Genomic DNA, 23794 nt, shown 5'->3' with positions numbered 1-23794 from the left:
CTGGCACTGACAATACTCCTGCCGAGTTACTGAAGAATGGAGGATACATGTGTATGCGCACCCTCTACCAGTACATCACCAGGTCCTGGACTGACAAGAACGTTCCACAGCAATGGAGAAATGTAAACATTGTTGTAATTTATAAGAACAAGGGTCACAAGACCATCTGCGGCAATAGTAGGGGCATATCACTCCTTTCTGTTGCTGGAAAGGTCCTGGCTAAGGTGATGCTTCAGAGGCTCATCAGCAACATCACCGAGTCAATGCTGCCTGAACTGCAGTGTGAATTTAGGAAGAACAGGAACACGATCGACATGGAGAGGAATCTAGGACCAGAGGACACAACCTCAGAATAGAAGGACATCCATTTAGTATGGAGAGGAGAAGGAATTTCTTTTGCCAGATGGTAGTGAATCAGTGGAATTTATTGCCACAGGTTGCTATGGAGGCCACATCATTGGGTGTATTTAAGGCGGAGGTTGATAGGTTCTTGCTAAATCAGGTCTTGATTTTCTAAAGAAGTGGCGAGTGAAATAGCTTATGTGTTGGTCTCAATTTGCCAAAATTTCCTAATTTTGGAGGAGGTTCCCTTAGAAAATACTTAATATATACATACATTCCGTGGCCACTTTATTATGTACAGAGCATTACTAATAAAGAGATCACTGTATGTATGTTTGTGGTCTTTTGCTACTGTAGTCCATCCACATCAAAGTTTGATGTATTGTGTGTTTAGAGATGCTCTTATGCACACCACTGTTGTAATTCTTGGCTACTTGAATTATTGTCACCACCGTGTCATCTTGGTCTAGTCTGGCAATTCTCTGATCTCTCTCATTCAGGAGAAGGAATGGGGCGGTGAGTAAGCAGCTAGCACAGAGCAACACTGGTGGCCATTCCTATTGATAATAAATATACTGTACCGCTTTGAATACTGTTGTGGGCATGACCTCCCAGGGGATTGCCACGGAGACCAGGTTACTGGCACTGAACATGAGTCCGTGCTGCAGATGGGAAAGAGGGAGAACAGGAGAGGGGTAGTGATAGGGGACTCAATGGTCAGAGGAACAGACAGGAGATTTTGTGGATGTGAACAGCCCACCTGGATGGTATGTTACCTGCAAGGTGCCAGGGATGTCTCGAATTGCATCCACAGCATTTTAGAGGGGAAGGGAGAAGCAGCCAGATGTCTTGGTACATATTGGTACCAATATCATAGGAAGGAAAAACAAAGAGGTCCTGAAGAGAGTTAGCCAGAAAGCTGAGAAGCAAGACCTCCAGGTCATAATTTCTGGATTGCTACCTGTGCTGCACACCAGTAAAGGTAAAGACAAGATGATTTGGAAGATAAATGTGTGGCTGAAAAGCAGGGCTTCAGGTTCTTGGGTCATTGGGATCTCTTCTGGGAGAGATATGAACTGTATAAAAGGGACTGGTTGCATCTGAACCTGGGGAAGGGGGACCAATATTCTTGCAGGCAAGTTTGTTAGAGCTGTTGGGAAGAGTTTAATTTGGCAGAGGGATGGGAACTGAAGGGACTCAGGATAGGATGGATGGTGAAAAACAAAGATAACGTGCAGTCAGACTGTCAGAAAGGGTAGGCAAATGATAGGACAAAATTGTAGCCAGCAGGGTGAGTACCAGTGCATTAGGGATGCAGAATCAACAAAGGGTAGCAAATACAGTACTCAAACCGAAAGGTTTTGGCCCGATACATTGACTGTACTCTTCTCCTAGATGCTGCCTGGCCTGCTGAGTTCCTCCAGAATTTTGTGTGTGTCACTCAAAATATTATATCTCAGTGTACAGAGTTTAAGAAATAAGGTGGATGATCTTGTTGCACTTTTACAGATTGTTGGGTATGATGTTGTGGCCATCACAGAATCATGGCTGTATGGTTGGAGTTGGGAGCTGAATATCCAGGATTACACGTTGTATCAGAGGTATAAGAAGGTAGGCAGAGAGGGTGGTATGGCTCTGTTGGTAAAGAGTGGCGTCAAATCATTAGAAAGATGTGACATAGGATTGGAAGATGTTGAATCCTTGTGGGTTGAGTTAAGAAACTGCAAGGGCAAAAGGACCCTGATGGCAGTTATATATAGGCATCCAAGTAGCTGGGATGTGGACTACAGATTACAATGGGAAGAAGAAAAGGTATGTCAAAAGGGCAATGTTATGATTATCATGAGAAATTTTAACATGCAGGTATTTGGGAAAATCAAATTGGTAATGAATCCCAAGAGAGTGAATTTGTTGAATGCCTATGAGATTAATTTTTAGAGCAGTTAAACCTACTAGAGGATAAACTATACTGGATTGGGGGTTATGTAATGAACCGGAGGTGATTAGGGGGCTTAAGGTAAAGGAACTCTTAGGAGACAGTCTTCATAATATGATTGAGTTTGACTTGAAACTTGATAGGGAGGGATAAAGTCTAGCATAGCAGTATTTCAGTGGAGTAAAGGAAATTACAGTGGTTTGAGAGAGGAGTTGCCCAAAATAAATTGGAAGGAGATGCTTGCAGGGATGACAGCAGAGCAGCAATGGCTTGAGTTTCAGGGAAAAATGAGGAAGGTACAGGAAAGATGTATTCTAAAGGCAAAGAAATTATCAAATGGCAGAATAGTACAACCATGGCTGACAAGGGACTGAAATGTTTGAGCAAATAGACATTAAAAAAGAGGATGTACTGAAGCTTTTGAAACGAATTAAGTTAGATTAAGTCACCAGGGCCTGATGAGATATACCCCAGGCTACTGTGGGAAGTGAGGGAGGAGATTGCTCAGCCTCTGGCGATGATCTTTGCTTCATCAATAGAGATGGGAGAAGTACCAGAGGATTGGTACCCTTGTTCAAGAAAAAGAGTAGAGATAGCTCAGGAAATTATTGACCAGTGACTCTTACTTCATTGGTGGGCAAGTTGTTGGAGAAGATACTGAGAGGCAGGATTTATGAACATTTGGAGAGGCATAATATGATTAAGGATAGTCAGAATGGCTTTGTCAAAGGCAGGCCATGCCTTACGAGCCTGATTGAATTCTTTGAGGAGGTAACAAAACACATTGATGAAGACAGTGCAGTGGATGTAGTGTACAGGTATATAGATTTCAGTAGAGCATTTGATAAGGTTCCCCATGTAAGGCTCATTCAGAAAGTAAGGAGGCCTGGGTTCCAAGGAGACCTTGCTTTGTGGATCCAGAATTGGTTTGCCCACAGAAGGCAAAGGATGGCTGGAGATGGTTTGTATTCTGTGTGGTGGTCGGTGACCAGTGGTACTCCACAGAGATCTGTTCTGGGTCCTCTCCTCTTTGTGATTTTTATAAATGACCTGGATGAAGAAATAGAAGGGTGGGTTAGTAGGTTTGCTGATGACCCAAAGGTTGGGGATGTTATGGATAATCTAGAGGGTTGCCAGAGGTTACAGCAGGATATTGAAAGGATGCAGAACTGGTTTGAGAAGTGGCAGATGGAGTTCAACCCAGATAAGTGTGAAGTGGTTCATTTTGGTAGATCAATTTTGAAGACAGAATATGGTATTAATGGTAATACACAGTATTGAGATCTTGAGGTCTGTGTCCATAGGACACTCAAAGCTACTGCGCAAGTTGACAGTGTTGCTAAGAAGGCCTTCATCAACCGTGGGATTATGTTCAAGTGCAGTGAGGTTAATGTTACAGCTATATAAGACCTTGGTCAGATCCCACTTGGCATACTGTATTCAGTTCTGGTCACCTCACTACAGGAAGGATGTGGATACTATAGAAAGAGCACAAAGGAGATTTATAAGGATGTTGCCTGGATTGGACAATGTGCCTTGTGACAATAAGTTGAGTGAACTTGGCCTTTTCTCCTTGGAGCAAAGGAGGATGAGAGGTGACCTAATGGAGGTGTATAAGATGATGAGAGGCATTGATTGTGTGGATAGTCAGAGGCTTTTTCCCAGAGCTGAAATGGCTAACACAAGGGGGCATAGTTTTAAGATGCTTGGAAGCAGGTACAGAAGTGATGTCAGGAGTAAGTTTTTCACACAGAGAGCGGTGGACGTGTGGAATATAATGCTGGTAACAGTGGTGGAGGTGATACATTAGGGTCTTTTAAGAGACTCTTAAGTACATGGAGCTTAGAAAAAATAGAGGGCTATGCGGTAGGGTAATTCTAGGCAGGTTTTATAGTAGGTTACATGGTTGTCACAACATTGTGGGCTGAAAGGCCTGGAATCTGCTGTAGATTTCTAAGTTCTAGGATTGGGAAGCTTTTAAAAACCTACAGGAGGCAACTAAAAGATGAAATGTGAAAGCAAGCTAGCAACCAATATCAAGGTGAATAGAAAAAGCTTTTTCAAGACATATAAATAATAAAAGAGCGATGAGAGTAAATAAGAGACCACTAGAAAGTGAGGCTGGAGAAATAATAGCAAAGGATAAGGAGATGGCAGATGAACAAAATGAGTATTTTGTATCAGTCTTCACTGTGGAAGACACTAGCAGTGTGCCAGATGTTGAAGGGTGTGAGGGAAGAAAAGTGAGTACAGTTACTAATACAAGGGAGAAGGTGCTGAAAGACCTAAAGATACATAAGTCACCCAGACCAGATGAACTGCACCCTAGGGTTTTGAAATAGATAGTGGTAGAGATTGTGGAGGCATTAGTATTCATTGGATTCTGGCATGGTTCCAGAGGACTGGAAAATTGCCAATGTCACTTCACTCCTTATGAAAGGGGGGAGTCAGCAGAAAGGAAATTATAGACCAGTTAGCCTGACCTCAGTGGTTGGGAAGACGTTGGAGTCAATTGTTAAGGATGAGATTATGGAGTACTTGGTGACACAGGACAAGATAGGACAAAGTCAGCATGGTTTCCTTAAGGGAAAATCTTGCCTGATGAACCTGTTGGAATTCTTTGAGGAGATTACAAGTAGGATAGATAAAGGGGATGCAGTGGATGTTATCTATTTGGACTATCAGAAGGCCTTTGACAAGATGCCACACATGAGGCTGCTGACCAAGTTAAGAGTCCATGGTATTGCAGGAAAGTTACTGGCATGGTTTGAGCAGTGGCTGATTGGTGGGAATAAAATGCTCCTTTTCTGGTTAGCTGCCTGTGACTAGAGGTGTTCCACGGGGGTTATTGTTGGGACCGCTTCTTTTAATGCCGTATATCAATGATTTAAATGTTGGAGTAGATGGCTTTGTTGCCAGATTTGCAGATGATACGAAGATTGGTGAAGGGGCAGGTAGTGTTGAGGAAACTGAAACGTTGCAGAAGAACTTGGACAGATTAGGAGAATGGGGTAGAAGGTGTCAAATGAAATACAATATTGAAAAATGTTGAAAAATGCATGGTCATGCCCTTTGGTAGAAAAAATAAATGTGCAGACTATTTTCTAAACGGGGAGAAAATTCAAAAATCTGAGATGCAAAGTGTCTAGGGAATCCTTGCGCAGAACACCCTAAAGGTTAACTTGCAGGTAGAGCCGATGGTGAGGAAGACAAACACACTGTTAGCATTCATTTCAAGAGGTCTAGAATATACATGCAGGGGTGTGATGCAGAGGCTTTATAAGGCACTGGTGAGTCCTCACCTTAAATATTGTGAACAGTCTTGGGCTCCTTATCTAAGAAAAGATGTGCTGACATTGGAGAGGGTTCAGAGGAGGTTCACAAGGATGATTCTAGGAATGAAAGGGTTATCATATGAGGAATGTTTGATGATTCTAGCCCTGTACTGGCTTGAATGTTGAAAGGCCAAGACAGAGGATGTTTCTCATGGTGGGGGAGTCTAGGACAAGTCAGCCCAGCTTCAGGATAGAGGGGTGTTCATTTAAAACTGAGATGCTGAGAAATTTGTCCAGCCAATGGGTAGTGAATTTGTGGAATTTGTTACTAGATCAGGTGTATTTAAGGCGGAGATTGATAGGCTCTTGATTGGCCACAGCATCAAAGGCTACAGAGAGAAGATCAGGGAGTGGGGCTGAGGAAGGGAAAAGAAGGGATCAGCCATAATTGAATGTCAGAGCAGACATGATAGGCCAAATGGCCCAATTCTGCTCCTGTGTCTTATTGTCTTATTAGCAAGGCATTTTTGCCCACAGAACTGCTGCTCACTTGATGTTTTTATTTTTTATTCTTTCTCTGTAAGATCTAGAATATTTTGCGTAAAAATGCCAAAGATCAGCAGTTTCTAAGATACTGAAACCATCCCATCGCTCATCAACAATCATTCCATGGTCCAAGTCACTTGGATAACTTTACTTCCCCATACTGACGTTCGGTCTGAACAACAAATGAACATCTTGATCGTGTGTTCATGCTCTATATGCTGTGATGCAACTAGTTAATACATTCTCCACCACACCGTTATAGAAGCTTGTCAAAGTTTGCAAAGATTCAGGATGACGTCTAAGGAAGTAGAGGCACTGCTGTGCTTTCTTTGTAATTGCACAATAGCTGGGCTCAGGATAGATCTTCTGAAATTACATCAAGGAATTTAAAGTTGCTGACCCTCTCCACCTCTGATTCTCCCGACAAGGTCTGGCTCATGGGCCTCTGATTTCCTCCTTCTGAAGTCAATAATCTGCTCATTGGTCTTGCTGATGTTGAATGAGAGTTTGTTGTTGTGACATCTATCAGCCAGGATTCAATCTCCCTCCAGTAAGCTGATTAGTCATAACCTTTGATATGGCCTAAGACTGTGGTGTTGTCAACAAACATAAAAATGGCATTGGAGCTGCGCTTAGCTTCACAGTCATAAGTATACATATACAGATAGCATACTGTACCTATGGACATTTAGACAAAATATAAATGACCATCTTTTTTATTGTATCATTGTGGAAAATGAATTTTCTCTCAGGTTTAATGAACAAACTCTCCCTTACCTACCATGTGCATTAATGTGTGTGAGAGCCTGATAGTCTGTTGAAATGGTTAATGACCAAAAAACTGAGAGAAATGATGCCTTACAATTGACAGAATGGGTCCTGAAGGGAACAGCTGCTTCATGAAATCATCACACTACTTTTAATGGATTACAGTGAGAGTGAATGTAGACAGCTACTTGCCATGCCATGCTTCATGTAGAAACCAATTTACAGTAGTAGTAATTGTCATAGTCAAATACAATTCACAGGTAATTCAATTTGAATTTTGGAAGCATACACATCAGCATCTTCAGTGAACTCAAAACAGCTCTGACTGAAGATGTTTACTGAGAACTGTTAACCTGCACAAATCTTGCTTAATTTGGCAATTGTATCTTTCCTTCAATCTAAAACAGATATAAAACAACCTTTCCCAGTGTCCTCTGTATATTGTTCTCAAACTCAAACAATACATCTGATATCACAAGAACTGTGTGATGCAATCGACCAGAGGAACTGAGAAAACAGTAGGGCACAATGAACCTTTGTTCCTGTCAGGACATCTGCTCTTTAATAGTGTCCATGAAGTGGTGCTCAAGCTCACCCCTTCTTCCCTGTTGAGTGCATCATGACCTGAAAACTTGTACTGGAAAAGTAAAATCAAATCATAATAATTTTTGAGGAAACTACCCTTACTACTATAATGGTGGTATTATATCTCTCAATATTGTATTGTTCAGTTGCATCTAAATCATCTCCATTGAACACATTGGAGACAGGTTTTACGTTAACCCACATGTTAGTTTTGCTAACCTTACATTAGGTTACAACTGAAATATTCAAGATAGGACAAATAGAGTGCTCTCTGACTATCTGTCAACCCTGCAAAGAGTTGTAGAATAGAAGAAAACTAGAACTAGAAATCTGATTTATCTAGAAGCAGGAAGGATGTGGAAGCCTTAGAAAGGGTCCAGAGGAGATTTACAAGGATGTTGCCTGGATTAGGGAGCATGCCTTATGAGAATAGGTTGAGTGAACTCGGCCTTTTCTCTTTGGAGTGACGGAGAATGAGAGGTGACCTGACAGAGGTGTATAAGATGATGCGAGGCATTAATCGTGTGGGTAGTCAGAGGCTTTTTCCCAGGGCTGAAATGGTTGCCACAAGGGGACAGAAGTTTAAGGTGCTGGGGAGTAGATACAGAGGAGATGTCAGGGGTAAGTTTTTTTACTCATAGAGAGTGGTGAGTGCATGGAATGGGCTGCTGGCAACAGTGGTCGAGGCGGATACGATAGGGTCTTTTAAGAGACTTCTGGATAGGTACATGGAGCTTAGAAAAATAGAGGGCTATAGGTAAGCCTCACTACAGGAAAGACGTGGAAACTATAGAAAAGGTGCAGAGGAAATTTACAAGGATGTTGCCTGGATTGGGGAGCATGCCTTATGAGAATAGGTTATGTGAACTCAGCCTTTTCTCCTTGGAGTGGTGGAGGATGAGAGATGACCTGATAGAGGTGTATAAAATGATGAGAGGCATTGATCGTGTGGGTAGTCAAAGGTTTTTTCCCAGGACTAAAATGATTAACACGAGAGGGCACAGTTTTAAGGTGCTTGGAAGCAGGTACAGAGGAGATGTCAGGAGTAATTTTTTTATGCAGAGAGTGGTGAGTGCATGGAATGGGCTGCCAGCAACGGTGGTGGAGGTGGATACGATAGGGTCTTTTAAGAGACTTCTGGATAGGTACATGGAGCTTAGAAAAATAGAGGGCTATAGGTAAGCCTCACTACAGGAAAGACGTGGAAACTATAGAAAAGGTGCAGAGGAAATTTACAAGGATGTTGCCTGGATTGGGGAGCATGCCTTATGAGAATAGGTTATGTGAACTCAGCCTTTTCTCCTTGGAGTGGTGGAGGATGAGAGATGACCTGATAGAGGTGTATAAAATGATGAGAGGCATTGATCGTGTGGGTAGTCAAAGGTTTTTTCCCAGGACTAAAATGATTAACACGAGAGGGCACAGTTTTAAGGTGCTTGGAAGCAGGTACAGAGGAGATGTCAGGAGTAATTTTTTTATGCAGAGAGTGGTGAGTGCATGGAATGGGCTGCCAGCAACGGTGGTGGAGGTGGATACGATAGGGTCTTTTAAGAGACTTCTGGATAGGTACATGGAGCTTAGAAAAATAGAGGGCTATAGGTAAGCCTAGTAATTCCTGAGGTAGGGACATGTTCGGCACAGCCATGTGGGCTGAAGGGCCTGTATTGTGCTGTAGGTTTTCTATGTTTCTATATTCATCATGCCAAAACATTTAAAATATACTAACTGGATATTTTTTCCATGTATGGAAATAATTGTATATTTTTAAAATCAGAGATTTATCACACCTCTTACAATGTTGGGGTGATCCAATGCAATTTAGAGTTAATTAGGTATTACATTTTTGTAATCTAAGAAATACATCAGTCAACTAACATTTAGTAAAGTGATGTGAAATGGTGCTCATACTCATTGTCGTATTACTACTTACTTCTTAATGATTTTTTTCTATCTAAGAGGACAAATTGGATTTCCACATTATCCATAGTGCTTCAGGTAATGTTTAAATTTTTGCTTACATTTCAGAATTGGACTTGAAATTACTCATCGTTTTATACTGTTAATATTTTCCAGGAAGAAGAACTAAGATCTCTCAAAAATGAACTCTCTGGTGTAAAGCAACAACTTAAAGAAGAGAATAATGAAAAGGTTTGCCAACATAGTAACCTTAATATATACTCCAACTGAGGAGTGGACATGCTGATTTCAACAATATGTGTATATACATATTTGCTCTGTGCAAAACTATTCAAAATTCTCACTTATTTTGCTGATTTTTGTCAGTTTCTTTTTGCAATAAGCAAGTATTTTAAAAAGAGGTAGGTGGGATAACTTAATAAAATATAAAATATCTTTATTCCAACCCCAACCTGTCTACTTCTGCTGTTATATAAATTGGACGGTATTTACCAACCTACCTGCTGCTCAGTGTGATGACAATAGAAATATTTTAACATTTGGCTATCTTTGACATAAAATTCAGAGGATGTATAAGATACATCTTCCATCATCCCATATAAAATCCCTCTCATGTCCAGGTAAATTGAGGCAAATCTTCCATCTCCCCCTCAGTCTCACTGCTTATTCTAGCTTTGGGTTAGCTGACATTTTCCAATGGAATTCTGGATTCCAGCACATTATTATGGCAGAATACACTTTAGTGGTGTGTCTCAATTTTGACAGTCTGCTGCATTCACAGAGTAACTTTGACATCAGCTGAAGCACCACAAACAGGCTTTTTGGCTGTCAAGGCTGTCAGTGTTGAGGTATGCTTGTGGATACCTCTGACAATAACATCAGGGGCTCATCAAAATTCAAAGAATGTGTTAGATATTAAAATAAATTGCAGTTAAATCACAGAGAAGCACACTTACTGACTGAAAAAATTCCATTAAATCTACCACTAATTTGAATGTGGTCAGTAGACTTGTGACAAGTTTAACCTGGTGTAGGTTCAGAATGAATGGTGCAGATCTACAGCAGAACATTTTGTTGAAGAATTAAAATCCACTTTATTGGATATCACACATCTTATTGCTTTTAGTATGATCGACACAAAACGGAGCATCGTAAACATAAATAGGTAACCAGAAGGGCAAAAGGAGGCCATGAGATGTCCTTTGTGAGTAGGATTAAAGTGTATCTCAAGGCATTTACATATTCTTTTAAAAAAAGGTTAACAAGGGAGAGGTAGAACCATTTCAAGGACAAAGGTAGGAAATTATCCCTGAAGCAAGAAGAAATTACAAGTCATTAAACAAGTCAAGGAGAATGGTATGGAAGATAAGAAGATTGGGGAGAGGAAATCTTGATATTCCAGGGCATGTTGATATCAAGAGGAAGGAGTTGTTAGGTCTCTCGAAGAGAAATAAGGTGGATAAATCCAGCAAGGCCCAATAGGATCTATCTGAGGCTATTGAGATAGGCATGAAAACAGATTGCAGTGGCCTTGACAGATATTTGTATCCTCTTTAGCCACACATGATGTCCCAGAAGACTGGAAAATAACCAATGTTGTTCCTGTGTTTAAGAGGTGCAGTAGAAACAATCCCAGAAATTACAGGCTTTGTTCAGTGATAGGGAAATTATTGGAGAAGAATTTTAGGGATAAGATCTACTTATATCTGGAAAAGGTAGACTTTTTGGGGTGATAAGCTAGGTTTTGTGCAAGGGAGTTATGTCTTACAAACTTGGTTGAGTTTTTTGAGGAAATGAGGAAGATGATTGATGAGGGCAGGGCAGTGCATGGTATATACATGGTGCTTAGTTAACCTTCCATTGAGGTCCTTCATGGTAAGCTGATCCAGAAGATTGCGACACATGGGATCCATGGAAACTTGATAGATTTGATTCAAAATTAGCTCAGCCATAGAGGGCAAGGGGTAGAGGTGGAGTGGTGTTATTCTACCTGGAGGTCTGTGACCAGTAATATTTCACAAGGACCTTTGTTATACGCCAAAATATATAAATGATTTGGACAAAAATACGGATGGACTGATTAGACTTGGTGGTGTTGTGGATAGTGAAGAATGTTATCAAAGGTTCCAGCCGCATACAGACTAGTTGGAAATGTGGGCAAAGAAATGGCCTGTGGAATTTAATCCAAGTAACTGTGAGGAGTTGCACTTTAGGAGATAAATTGTAAGAGGAAAATATAAGGCTGTATCCTTGAGTATCAATTTTCAGAGGGATCTTGGGATGCAAGTCCATTGCTTTAAAAGTTGCAAGTAGATAGGGTGGTAAAGAAAGCATATAGCTTGCTTGTCTTCATTAATCAGTTGCTGAGCATAAAAGTCTGGAAGTTATGCTGCAGCTGTATAAATATTTGGTAGGCCATGTTTGCCATTTGTGTGCAGTTCTGGTCATCACATTATGATAGGATATGGAGGCTGTGGAGTTGGGGCAGAAGAAGTTCACCAGGATGTTGCCTAGATTTGAAAGTATGATCTATAAGGAGAGGTTGGACAAATTTCTGGAGCATTGGAGATTTAGAGATAACCTACAGTGAAAATGTCAAATACTTGAGGGGTCAGATGGGGAAAGTTTAAAGGAGATTTACGTGGCAATTTTATTTTCTACACAGAGAGTGGTAGGTGCCTGGAATTTGTTGCCGGGAGAATTGGTCAAAGCAGATAAAGTGGCAAGGTTTATGGGGCATTTAGGTATACAGGCAAACAGGGCAATAAAGGATAAAGACCATGTATAGGCAGATGTGCAGTTTAAAATGGTGTTAGGTTTGATACAGACATTGTAGCCCAAGATGTTGAGTCTTGATGAAGGACCTCAGCTGAAACTGTTGACTGTTTATTCCTCTCCATAGATGTTGCCTGACCTGAGTTTCTCCATTTTATGTGTTAGCCTAAAGAGTCTGGCTTGTGTTGAACTGTTCTATATTCTATGAATGATGGCACTGATCCATTTCTGTTCATTTAAAGTCTTCACAATTTAGGAAGCAAATCTTACTGTGTAAATGAGCTCAATCAGCAAATGTGATGCAGGGAAACTGATTTATCAAGGAAAACTTCAAAACACCAAGTTGCTCTTTGGTATAATAAGTACTTGTAATGTTTACATCCATAATAAAATATTTGAATACTGTTTAATGGGAATGTACTTTGATTGACATCTGAGACAACCTAGAAAGAACGAGGTACCAATAAGTTCAAAACTGCAGCGACCTTAATTGAAATTGATAAAGCTGTGACATAGATCTGCTTTGAGGAATATACCTCAAATCCATAACTGCAGATATTGAAACTCTAAAATAAAATATATATTGCTGAATATATAGGGTGAGAAGGGAATGAGATTAAAAGAGAATAAGATATGAAGAATCCCTGCTTAATATATCCTTTGTTATTGCCAGTCATGATCGAACTGTGGCCCTGACAGTGATGTCAGCATACTTTCTTGAAAGAAGGGTGTCCAAGTGATTAGTTCCTCTTTAAAGCAGTGTTTTGAAGTATAACACATAAATCTAGAAGCAGCTTCAGAAGTGAACTGCAAAATCTGTGTCCAGTATAAATAATTGTCTGTTTATTCTATCACCGTCTCATGATTTCAAACACTTCTATCAGATGACTTCAAAAACATTTATTTCTGTAAAATTAATCCCAAATTCTTACTCTCTCCATACAACTGTCTTGATAATTCTTTTAATTCTCCTCGTTATGCTTTATAAGGTCACGACACCCATACCAAAGCATGATGCTCAGAATTAAAATTACAATAATTATTTTTGTACTTCACTCCTCTATAAAGCCAAGAATCTCAAATTAATAGCAATCTCAACATTTTCTGCACTTTCAAAAGTTTGTTTCCTTATATACCTCAAAGGTATTTCCTTTGATACCTCAAAGTCTCTGTTTCCACATTCCTTATAAAATGTAATGAACTCATATTTTCTTCATTAAAATTTAACAATTCACATGCCCTCCAATAATTTTCATTTGTCAATTTTATAGTCTGCTTACATGTTTAGGAAAACTGTTGCTCCCTATTATTTACTGCATTACTGAGTTTGTTTAATTAGCATACTTTTAATTAATGCCATGATATCAAGTTGAAATGACAAATATGTTCCCGCACCAACAACTAGCAAGCATTCCTGTGCATGTTTAGTCTGAGAAGCGGCAGTTTATTCCCACTGACTATTGAATTTTACTGTGCTATTTTTCATCAAAACTCAATCACTTCAAATTTGGTGACATCTGGTGCAGTATTTCACTAAATGCTCTCTAGAGGTAATCTGCACTATCTGTACCCTGAGTTAGTCAAAAGGATTCATTTTTAACAAATACATACAATCTTGCATCCATTAATCCATAATTTTCTAGTGTTATTCAGTTTTGTCACATATTATTGACTCTGAAACTTCTCAACTATTATCATCGTACTTGAATGGTTTTCATTTGCCAGACTTATCCCTAAATAAGTTTTGGTATATCTTATCCCTAAATGAGTGTTAATATATTTGCTCTCCTTTATCTCTCTCAGTCTGTCTTCAAATATAAGGCAGATTGGAAATTTGTAAAGAAACAAAGCAGTTTTCACCTTTATTTCACTCAAATAAGGATGTGTTCCAGACCAAGGGACTTTGTACTTGGATGATTGTCAAACTTTTAATTATATCTACTAACTTATTAGATAGGGAGTCCAGTGCAATATCAGTGCTGCCTCCATCTTTGTTCTCTTGTCCCAATCTTCCTCTCAATTAATACCTCTTGGGAGTCCTGACCTTGTAAAGCATATCTGTCAATTTTCTTTTATTCCCAATCATCATATCCTTCCATTGACTATTTTTTTACTATTTTGGTATTTTTTAAAAATTTATTTCGGTTCCATTTTATGTCAGTTGCCTACATTTTCTCATTCTTTTTCTTCTATCTTTTAATTTTTTGTTGATAGTTTTTGTAGTTACTATATTCAACTTATGGATAATAAAATTGCCTTTGTCTTTCTTTTCCCATCACATTGTATGTTCCACAGCTTTGCAGATGAAATAGACACCAACTTTTGGTACCCTGCCTTTTCATGTTCTAGGATTGTGACTTATTCTACTCTTCAATGACTGGAGTTTGAGTTTGAGATATTAATGTTTAAGCTATAACTTGATTTGTTGGATCAAAAATGGTTCATAAATGATTCTGACATATGCATTTATTAATTACTAATTATTAATTTTTAAAGAATTTGCATTGCTTTCCTCTTTGTGTTACCACAATATAATCATAACTGCATATAGATAGATAGATAGATAGATAGATAGATAGATAGATAGATAGATAGATAGATAGATACTTTATTCATCCCCATGGGGAAATTCAACATTTTTTTTCCAATGTCCCATACACTTGTTGTAGCAAAACTAATTACATACAATACTTAACTCAGTAAAAATATGATATGCCTCTAAATCACTCTCTCAAAAAGCATTAATAATAGCTTTTAAAAAGTTCTTAAGTAGTTTACTTAAATACATTAAATACAATCAACCCCAGCACTTTAACATATCTTACTCCTGGCGGTTGAATTGTAAAGCCTAATGGCATTGGGGAGTATTGACCTCTTCATCCTGTCTGAGGAGCATTGCATCGATAGCAACCTGTCGCTGAAACTGCTTCTCTGTCTCTGGATGGTGCTATGTAGAGGATGTTCAGGGTTTTCCATAATTGACCGTAGCCTACTCAGCGCCCTTCGCTCAGCTACCGATGTTATACTCTCCAGTACTTTGCCCACGACAGAGCCCGCCTTCCTTACCAGCTTATTAAGACGTGAGGCGTCCCTCTTCTTAATGCTGCCACCCCAACACGCCACCACAAAGAAGAGGGCGCTCTCCACAACTGACCTATAGAACATCTTCAGCATCTCACTACAGACATTGAATGACGCCAACCTTCTAAGGAAGTACAGTCGACTCTGTGCCTTCCTGCACAAGGCATCTGTGTTGGCAGTCCAGTCTAGCTTCTCGTCTAACTGTACTCCCAGATACTTGTAGGTCTTAACCTGCTCCACACATTCTCCATTAATGATCACTGGCTCCATATGAGGCCTAGATCTCCTAAAGTCCACCACCATCTCCTTGGTCTTGGTGATATTGAGACGCAGGTAGTTTGAGTTGCACCATATCACAAAGTCCTGTATCAGTTTCCTATACTCCTCCTCCTGTCCATTCCTGACACACCCCACTATGGCCGTGTCGTCAGCGAACTTCTGCACATGGCAGTACTCCGAGTTATATTGGAAGTCTGATGTGTACAGGGTGAACAGGACCAGAGAGAGCACAGTCCCCTGCGGCGCTCCTGTGCTGCTGACCACCGTGTCAGACCTACAGTCTCCCAACCGCACATACTGAGGTCTATCTGTCAAGTAGTCCACTATCCAATCCACCATGTGAGAGTCTACTCCCATCTCTGTTAGTTGTTCCAAGTGTAATTTTGTCAAATCCTGTCTGTTAAAATAACTTTTTAATTCAATGTGTAAAATACATATATTCACTACAGAATACATATGACATTTTGTCTGATGGAACTATTTTACACTTTCTAGGAAACTTTTGCAAATCAAGTTACAACATTGAAGGGCACAGTCAAATCTTTAAAAGATGAATTAAAGAAGGTACCTGATTTGAAACTATTGACAAGACTTGTTTTATATATTGTAGAAGCTGTTATTTAAAGATTGCATTCTGATATAAAATGGAATTCCAGCTTCCCTCAGATAAAATCAAAGAAAATATTACAAATAAATAAAAATTGTGCCTTATCATTCATAGATAAGAAAGCTAAATATTTTGTTTCTGATTCTCACATAGATCAATGATCCTTTTAAGAGGTAGATATTCACAATTGATTTTTTTTAAAAACTAGGTGTTTGTTCAATAAAAGGGATGTTAATGTTTTCATATTGTAAAATGAAGAGTAATTTAGATGAAAATTTGATGTATAATCAACTGAGAAGCACATAACTAGAAGCTGACATGAATGAAGGTAAATTCATTAAACAGTGACTGCTGGGAGCACAGCAGGTTTTGAAAAACTTGGACTGGTCACAAACATAAATTTCCTGCTATCTTCAAAATACTTCATAATTGTTGTTAATTCAGCACTCAGTCTTTTAAATATAAAGAAAAGTTATATCAGTATTCCATGGTAATTTTAACAAATGGTAGGGCAGATCTTCAATTGCCCCAAAATCACTGACCACCTGCCAAATAAGACCATAGGACATAGGAATAGAATTAGGCCATTTGGCCCATCGAGTCTGCTCCACCATTCCTTCATGGCTGATTTTTATTATCCCTCTCAATCCCATTCTCCTGCCTTCTCCCTGTAACCTTTGATGCCTTGAATAAGACACAGGAGCAGAATTAGGCCATGGGCAGTGGTGTCTCTTAATGCAATGGGAGCCTAGTTCCCACTTCTATGATGTGACCCAGTGCAGCCTAGAGATTGCCTCAGCACAAGCTGCATGCTCAAGTTGGAGAGCTGTTTGATCCCTTGGGCTGTCAAAAATTACAACTATTGACTTTGTGAGCATCTCTGATTTTCACAATTATCCAATTGTTAAAAAAATTAAAATATTCTTAAGATTGTTTTAATATTAAAAGCAAAAAATAAACAAAGGTACTGTATTTAATATAAATAAGTTGATTCTGACTTTCAGTATGTCTGAGATCAGTAGAGCCATTGGCTTTTGGGTTTTGAGCGCCGGTTTTTGAAAAAGAGAGTGGGACCTGTCGGGATATTTGAAAGGTTAGAGATCAGCGGAACTGTTAGCTTGTGGATTTTGAGCACAGGTTTTGAAAAAGTGAGTAGGCCAGTCAGAACATTTAGTGGTTTTGAGATCAGCTGTACACCTTTCTTTCTTTCTTATTTGGCAATTAGAACAGGATGAATGCCAGGTAGGATAGTGCAATGCTCTTCTTTTCATTAGTGGGAAGACAGGGAGACCTCCAGAGTCCCTGATAACAACTGCAGGGCATGCATCCAGCTGTAGTTTTTTACAGACTGCATTAGGGAATTGGAGTTAGAGTTGGGTGATCTCCAGATCATTTAGGAGACTGAGGATGTGATTGACAGGCAATACAGGTAGGTAGGTATTAGGTGATCATCAGAAGAGGAAAAGGGAATAGGTAGCCTGGTAAGGCAGCAAGGTACTCCTGTGGCCATTCCTCTCAATAACAAGTATACAGCTTTGGATACTGTTGGTGGAAATGACTTAGCAGAAAAGCCACAGCAGTCTGCTCTCTGACACTAAGTCTGGCTCTGTGACTCAGAAAGGAAGGGGGAAGAAGAGGTGAGCAGTAGTGATAGGACATTGAGTGATTAGGGTAACAGACAGAAGGTTCAGTGCACAAGTTTGTGATTACTGGATGAAATATTGCCTCCCAAGTACCAAGGTCATGGAAACCTTAGATCAGGATTAGATTAACATCGTAAACCAGCGAATTGTTTGTTATGTCTCCCTGCTCACTGGGAAACTGGAGACATCCCTTTCTCCCTTATTAGGGAGAGAGAGAACCTATGGTATGTTGAATACTGGGTGAAAAGTGAAGTCTTTGGGGTAACTTCTGTGTCTTTGCTATTGCTTCGCTCATGCTTGACTGCTCAGAGGTAGTGCTGATGCTTTTTTGTGCCAGTAGGGGGAGGGAGATTGTTGCTCACTGCCGCTTATGACTGGGGGGGAGGCTAAGGGGGCTTTGGGGTACTAACATTTAACTGTCGTTCATTCTTTGGTGCACTCCTCTGTTTTCATGGATGGTTGCGAAGAAAAAGCATTTCAGGATGTTTATTGTATACATCTCTCTGACATTAAATTTTACCTTTGAACCTTTGAAGTTAATAGCATTCTTAAGTGGAAGGGTGAGCATCCAGAGGTCATGATCCATGTCAGTACCAATGACTTAGTCAGAAAAGCTGATGAGGTCCTGCAAGAGGCGTTCATGGAGTTTGGTGGTAAGTTTAAGGGCACAACCTCGAGGGTTATGATCTCAGGATTGCTACCTGTGCAGCATACTCTTGAGGGCCAGAAGCAGGAAAATAACGTGCCTAAGGAGATGTTTTTAAAAAAGGCTGTTAAAAAACTCGTAAGGAAGGAAAAGATGGTATGCAAAAGTAAGCTAAGCTAGCCAATAACATTAAAGATGATACCAAAAGAGTAAAAGAGAGCTGAGAGTAGATATCAGACTGCTGGGAAATGGTCAAGAAAATAGTCGACAAATTGAATAGGTATTTTGCATCAGTCTTCACTGTGGAAGGCACTAGCATTGTGCCGGAACTTCGAGAGGGTCAGTGGGCAGAAGTAAGTAAAATTGCCTTACTAGGGACTAGCCGTGGGAATCACTAGGTTTATGAAAGATGCCGTCATTCAATACTATTGTCTCACAGACTCTGGTGAACGAACTCCTACTTCTGAGTCTAAATATACACCACTGTGCAACTGGATGTTGGACTTGCTAACCAACATGTCTCAGAAAATCAGGATGCACATCCTTCCTCTCTCAACATCATCCCCAGTTCATGTGCCCCAGGGCTGTATGCTGAGGCCATTGCTGTACACTGTGCTCACACATGATTTCATGGCAAACATCTGAGTAATCACATTGTCAAGTTCATCAATGACACAACAGATGTGGGGCTCATCCCCAATAATGATAGCTTACTGACAGGAGTGAAAGAGCTGAAGCACTGCTGCCAGGCAACTAACCTCTTCCTCAATGTCAATAAATCAAAGGAAATGATTATTGACTTCAGAAGAACTCACACCACTCATACCCTTCTTTACATCAGCAGCACAGCAACAGAAACTGTGAGCGGTTTCAAACTTCTGGGAGTTCACATCTCTCACAATCTCTTATGGTTTCAGAACACATCCTACATAAACAGGAAAGCTCAACAACACCTTTACTCTCTGAGGAGGCTGAAGGGAGCTGGACTATGCACATCTATACTCACAACAGATGTGCAGCACAGAACATCTTAAAATGCTGCATCACTGCACTAGAGGCAAGATGTCTCTGATAAATTATAATGATGTGTTGAAGGCAGTTTACAGAACTTCTAAATGTCCTTCTTCTGAACTACTTCTTTGCAATCTGCAACTTTTAATTTCCCTTTAAGTAACATACTTTTTGAACTGTCCTAACGAAATAGCAATTTCGAGATCTTCTGAAGGACTCAGTTGACTTAATTTTCAAACATGCATATCTTGCACTTTTTCACTACTGTGCCACTGATGTAAAGAGGAGTGTGAGTGGTGCAAGTTCTTCTGAAGTTGATTACCATCTCCTTTGTCTTGTTAACATTGTTGAAGAGATTATTTACCAGACCTTGAGCAATTCCTCTCTTTTCTGTAGTCTGTCCTACCATTGTTGGTGATGAGCCCCACAACTGTTGTGTTATCAACAAACTTGCCAATGGCTGTAAGAAAGGGAGTAGGGGAGGACTCCAAGCTAGACTGAAACACAAGGGAATCAAACTTCCTCTACACAGCATCTTGTTAGCAAATGTGCAATCGCTGGAGACCAAGATTAAGGACCTAATGGCAAGATTGCTGCATTCTGCATTTCACAGAGACATAACTTACTCTGCTCACGCCAGGTATGTTGGTAAGACCCGATGACTTCTCCATATACAGGATGGACCGAACTGCTGATTCAGAAAAGACAGAAAGTTGCGGTTTATGTTTCATGATAAACTCTTTGTGGTTTTCGGACGCAGTTGTCTGTTGCATTCTTATTCCCTGACCTGAAACATCTAATGATTAAATGTTGACTGCTCTACTTACCAAGAGAGTTCTCCTCTGTGATCCCGATCATAGTTTACATACCACCAAAGGCCGACATTAAGCATGCACTCGAGATATTGAATGCTATCAATAACAAGCAGGAAGCATTCTGTGCCTTTCAAATCATTGTCAGGGAGAAGCTTCAGAGAATCAATGGCACCTGACAGTGCCTTCTTTACTTGCATGTTCAGAAACAGCTCTATTTCCATCTTTAATATTTCCAATTTTCCCTTTCACGGTTCTTTTGAAGACCCTGACCTGGAGTTACACACTGACTACAGCTCTATGCAGGAATGGGACCTGCTCTCAGGGTTTCACGACTGGCCGTTACTCAGCACGCCGAGGGTGCGGTTTAAGAGTTTAACCACACTCTTTAGGAGGGTGAAAATCTCCTAAAGAGGGTCAAGATCTCATGGCTCTGGAGACGGGCAGGCTGAAGGTCGGTGCCTGGGCAGGAGATCGGTGTGTCATGGGAGAAGGAAAGTCTAAGGCTGTGTGCTCAGAGACCTGAGATCTTTGGGTACGGAGCTCGGAATAAGTGGCACAACGGACTTTTAACATTGTAAACCAGCAAGTTGTCTGTTCTGTCTGTCCTCTCGCTGTGAAGTGGAGACACTTCTTTTTCCCTTATTAGGGAGAGAGAGAGCCTGTGGTATGTCGAATACTGGGTGAACAAGTAGACTTTGGAGTATTGCAAGTCTGTGTCTTAGCTGTTGCTTGAGTGCTCAGTGGCAGGTGCCGATGCTTATTTTTTGCTGGTGGGGGAAGGAGGGATCGTTGCTTGCTGCCGCTTATGCGCGGGAGGGAGGGGAGTTGCGGGGGGTGCTTTGGAGTTCTAACATTTAACTGTCACTCATTCTTTGGGGGCACTCCTGTTTTTCATGGATAGTTGCAAAGAAAAAGCATCTCTGTCATTAAATGTACCTTTGAAACTTTGACCTTTGAATCAGGCTTGTTTGAAGAAACTCTGCCCATTTATTGTCAACATATAAGCTGCAGCACCAGGGGTCCCAATACACTCGAATACTGCTATATTAGGATTAGCTATGCCTACCACTCCATCCTGAGACCTCATTTCAGGAAATGCTTCGGCGTCTGAGGTATTCACCTGCTTTGAGCAGGCATCAGTTGATGTCTACTGGTGTCTAAGGAGAACATGCCTCAATGACTATCATCCAGTTGCACTTCATCCATTATGATGAAGTGCTTTGAGTGAAAGTGCTATGATGAAACTCCTGCCTGAGAAACAACTTGGATCTGCTCCAATTTGCCTACCATCACAACAGGTCCACAGCAGATGTCATTTAATTGGAATATCAGGACAGCAAAGGTGCATACATCTTCATCGACTACAACTTGGCTATCAATACTATCATCCCCTCAAAACTAATCAATAAGCTACAAGACCGTAGCCTCAGTTCTTCCTTGTACCATTGGATCTTCAAATTCCTCATTTGCAGACCCCATCAATTCAGATTGGCAAAAATATCTCCTTCACAGTCTCCATTAGGATAGGTGCACCGCAAAGCTGTGTGGTTAACCCCTTGGTCCACTCACTTTATATGTATGACTTCAAGCCTAAACACTACTCCAGTGCCATATTTAAGTTTGCTGATGACACCACTGTCGTCAGCCAAATCAAAGGTAGTGAATAATCAGCATATAGGAGGAAGACTGAAAATCTGGATGTTGATCTTGTATATGTTGCTCTGGGCCTCAAACTGTGGTGTTGCCGGTGGAGTGTGTCAGGGCTGATGCACGCTACCAGGTGTGGCGTTCAGGCTGGAGTCAGTGCTGCCTACTCCCCCTGCCCCAACCCCTCCCCCCCATGGGAGTCGGGGAGATGGGCTTCATTGTAGTCGACTGAAGATTTCGATGGGCTGGGGGTCTGAACTATATACAAACCCCATTTCCAGAAAAGTTGGGATATTTTCCAAAATGGAATAAAAACAAAAATCTCTGATATGTTAATTCACTTGAACCTTTATTTAACTGACAAAAGTACAAAGAAAAGATTATCAATAGTTTTACTGACCAACTTAATTGTATTTTGTAAATATACACAAATTTAGAATTTGATGGCTGCAACACACTCAACAAAAGTTGGGACAGAATTAAAATAAGATTGAAAAGTGCACAGAATATTCAAGTAACACCGGTTTGGAAGACTCCACATTAAGCAGGCTAATTGGTAGCAAGTGAAGTATCATGACTGGGTATAAAAGTAGCGTCCATCAAAGGTGCAGTCTTTGCAAGCAAGGATGAGACATGGCTCACCCCTTTGTGCCAAAATTCATGAGAGAATTGTTAGTCAGTTCAGAAGGAACATTTCTCAATGCAAGATTGTAGAGAATTTAGGTCTTTCAACATCTGCAGTACATAATATTGTGAAAAGATTCAGAGAATTCAGAGACATAGTGCGTAAAGGGCAAGGTTGGAAACCACTGTTGAATGCGCGTGATCTTCGAGCCCTCAGGCGGCACTGCCTAAGAAACCGTCATGCTACTGTGACAATTATAGCCACCTGGGCTCGGGAGTACTTTGGAAAACCATTGTCACTTAACACAGTCCATCGCTGCATTCAGAAATGCAACTTGAAACTGTATTATGCAAGGAGGAAGCCATACATCAACTCTGTGCAGAAACGCCAGCGAGTTCTCTGGGCCCGAGCTCATCTCAGATGGATGGAAAGATTGTGGAACCGTGTGCTGTGGTCAGATGAGTCCACATTTCAGCTAGTTTTCGGAAAAAACGGCGGTCGAGTACTCCGTGCCAAAGATGAAAATGACCATCCTAATTGTTATCAGTGAAAGGTGCAAAAGCCAGCATCTGTGATGGTATGGGGGTGCATCAGTGCCCACGGCATGGGTGAGTTGCATGTATGTGAAGGTACCATTGACTCTGAGGCATATATTAGGATTTTAGAGAGACATATGTTGTCATCAAGGCGACGTCTCTTCCCAGGACGTCCATGCTTATTTCAGCAGGACAATGCCAGATCATATTCTGCACGGGCTACAACAGCGTGGCTTTGTAGACACAGAGTGCGTGTGCTTGACTGGCCTGCTGCCAGTCCAGATCTATCTCCTATTGAAAATGTATGGCGCATCATGAAGAGGAGAATCAGATAACGGAGACCACGGACTGTTGAGCAGCTGAAGTCTTATATCAGGCAAGAATGGACAAGATTTCCAATTGCAAATCTACTACAATTAGTATCCTCAGTTCCAAAACGATTAAAAAGTGTTATTAAAAGGAAAGGTGATGTAACACAATGGTAAACATGCCTCTGTCCCAACTTTTGTTGAGTGTGTTGCAGCCATCAAATTCTAAATTTGTGTATATTTACAAAATACAACTAAGTTGGTTAGTAAAACTATTTAAAATCTTTTCTTTGTACTTTTGTCAGTTAAATAAAGGTTCACGTGGAATTAACATATCACAGATTTTTGTTTTTATTGATTTTGGAAAATATCCCAAATTTTCTGGAAATGGAGTTTATACATGTATATTCTGTGTCATATTATATTATATTATTATATATTCTGTATTGTGA

The 23794-nt window shown here is 40.4% G+C and overlaps 1 protein-coding gene across 1 annotated transcript in view; it reads left to right on the top strand.

Annotated features, from left to right (window-relative positions):
* The window catches only part of sycp1 (synaptonemal complex protein 1), a 275829-nt gene that overhangs the window by 209938 nt on the left and 42097 nt on the right, over nucleotides 1–23794 (top strand). Inside the window, exons 28-29 of the mRNA XM_073055277.1 lie at nucleotides 9526–9600; nucleotides 16000–16068. Of these exons, the coding sequence (XP_072911378.1) occupies nucleotides 9526–9600; nucleotides 16000–16068 (144 nt within the window). The remainder of the gene's footprint in view (nucleotides 1–9525; nucleotides 9601–15999; nucleotides 16069–23794) is intronic.

The sequence above is a fragment of the Hemitrygon akajei genome, chromosome 8 (assembly GCF_048418815.1).
Source record: "Hemitrygon akajei chromosome 8, sHemAka1.3, whole genome shotgun sequence".
NCBI classification, from domain to species: Eukaryota; Metazoa; Chordata; class Chondrichthyes; order Myliobatiformes; family Dasyatidae; genus Hemitrygon; species Hemitrygon akajei.
Note: the sequence above shows the minus strand (reverse complement) of the source record. Positions and strands in the feature narration are given on the sequence as shown.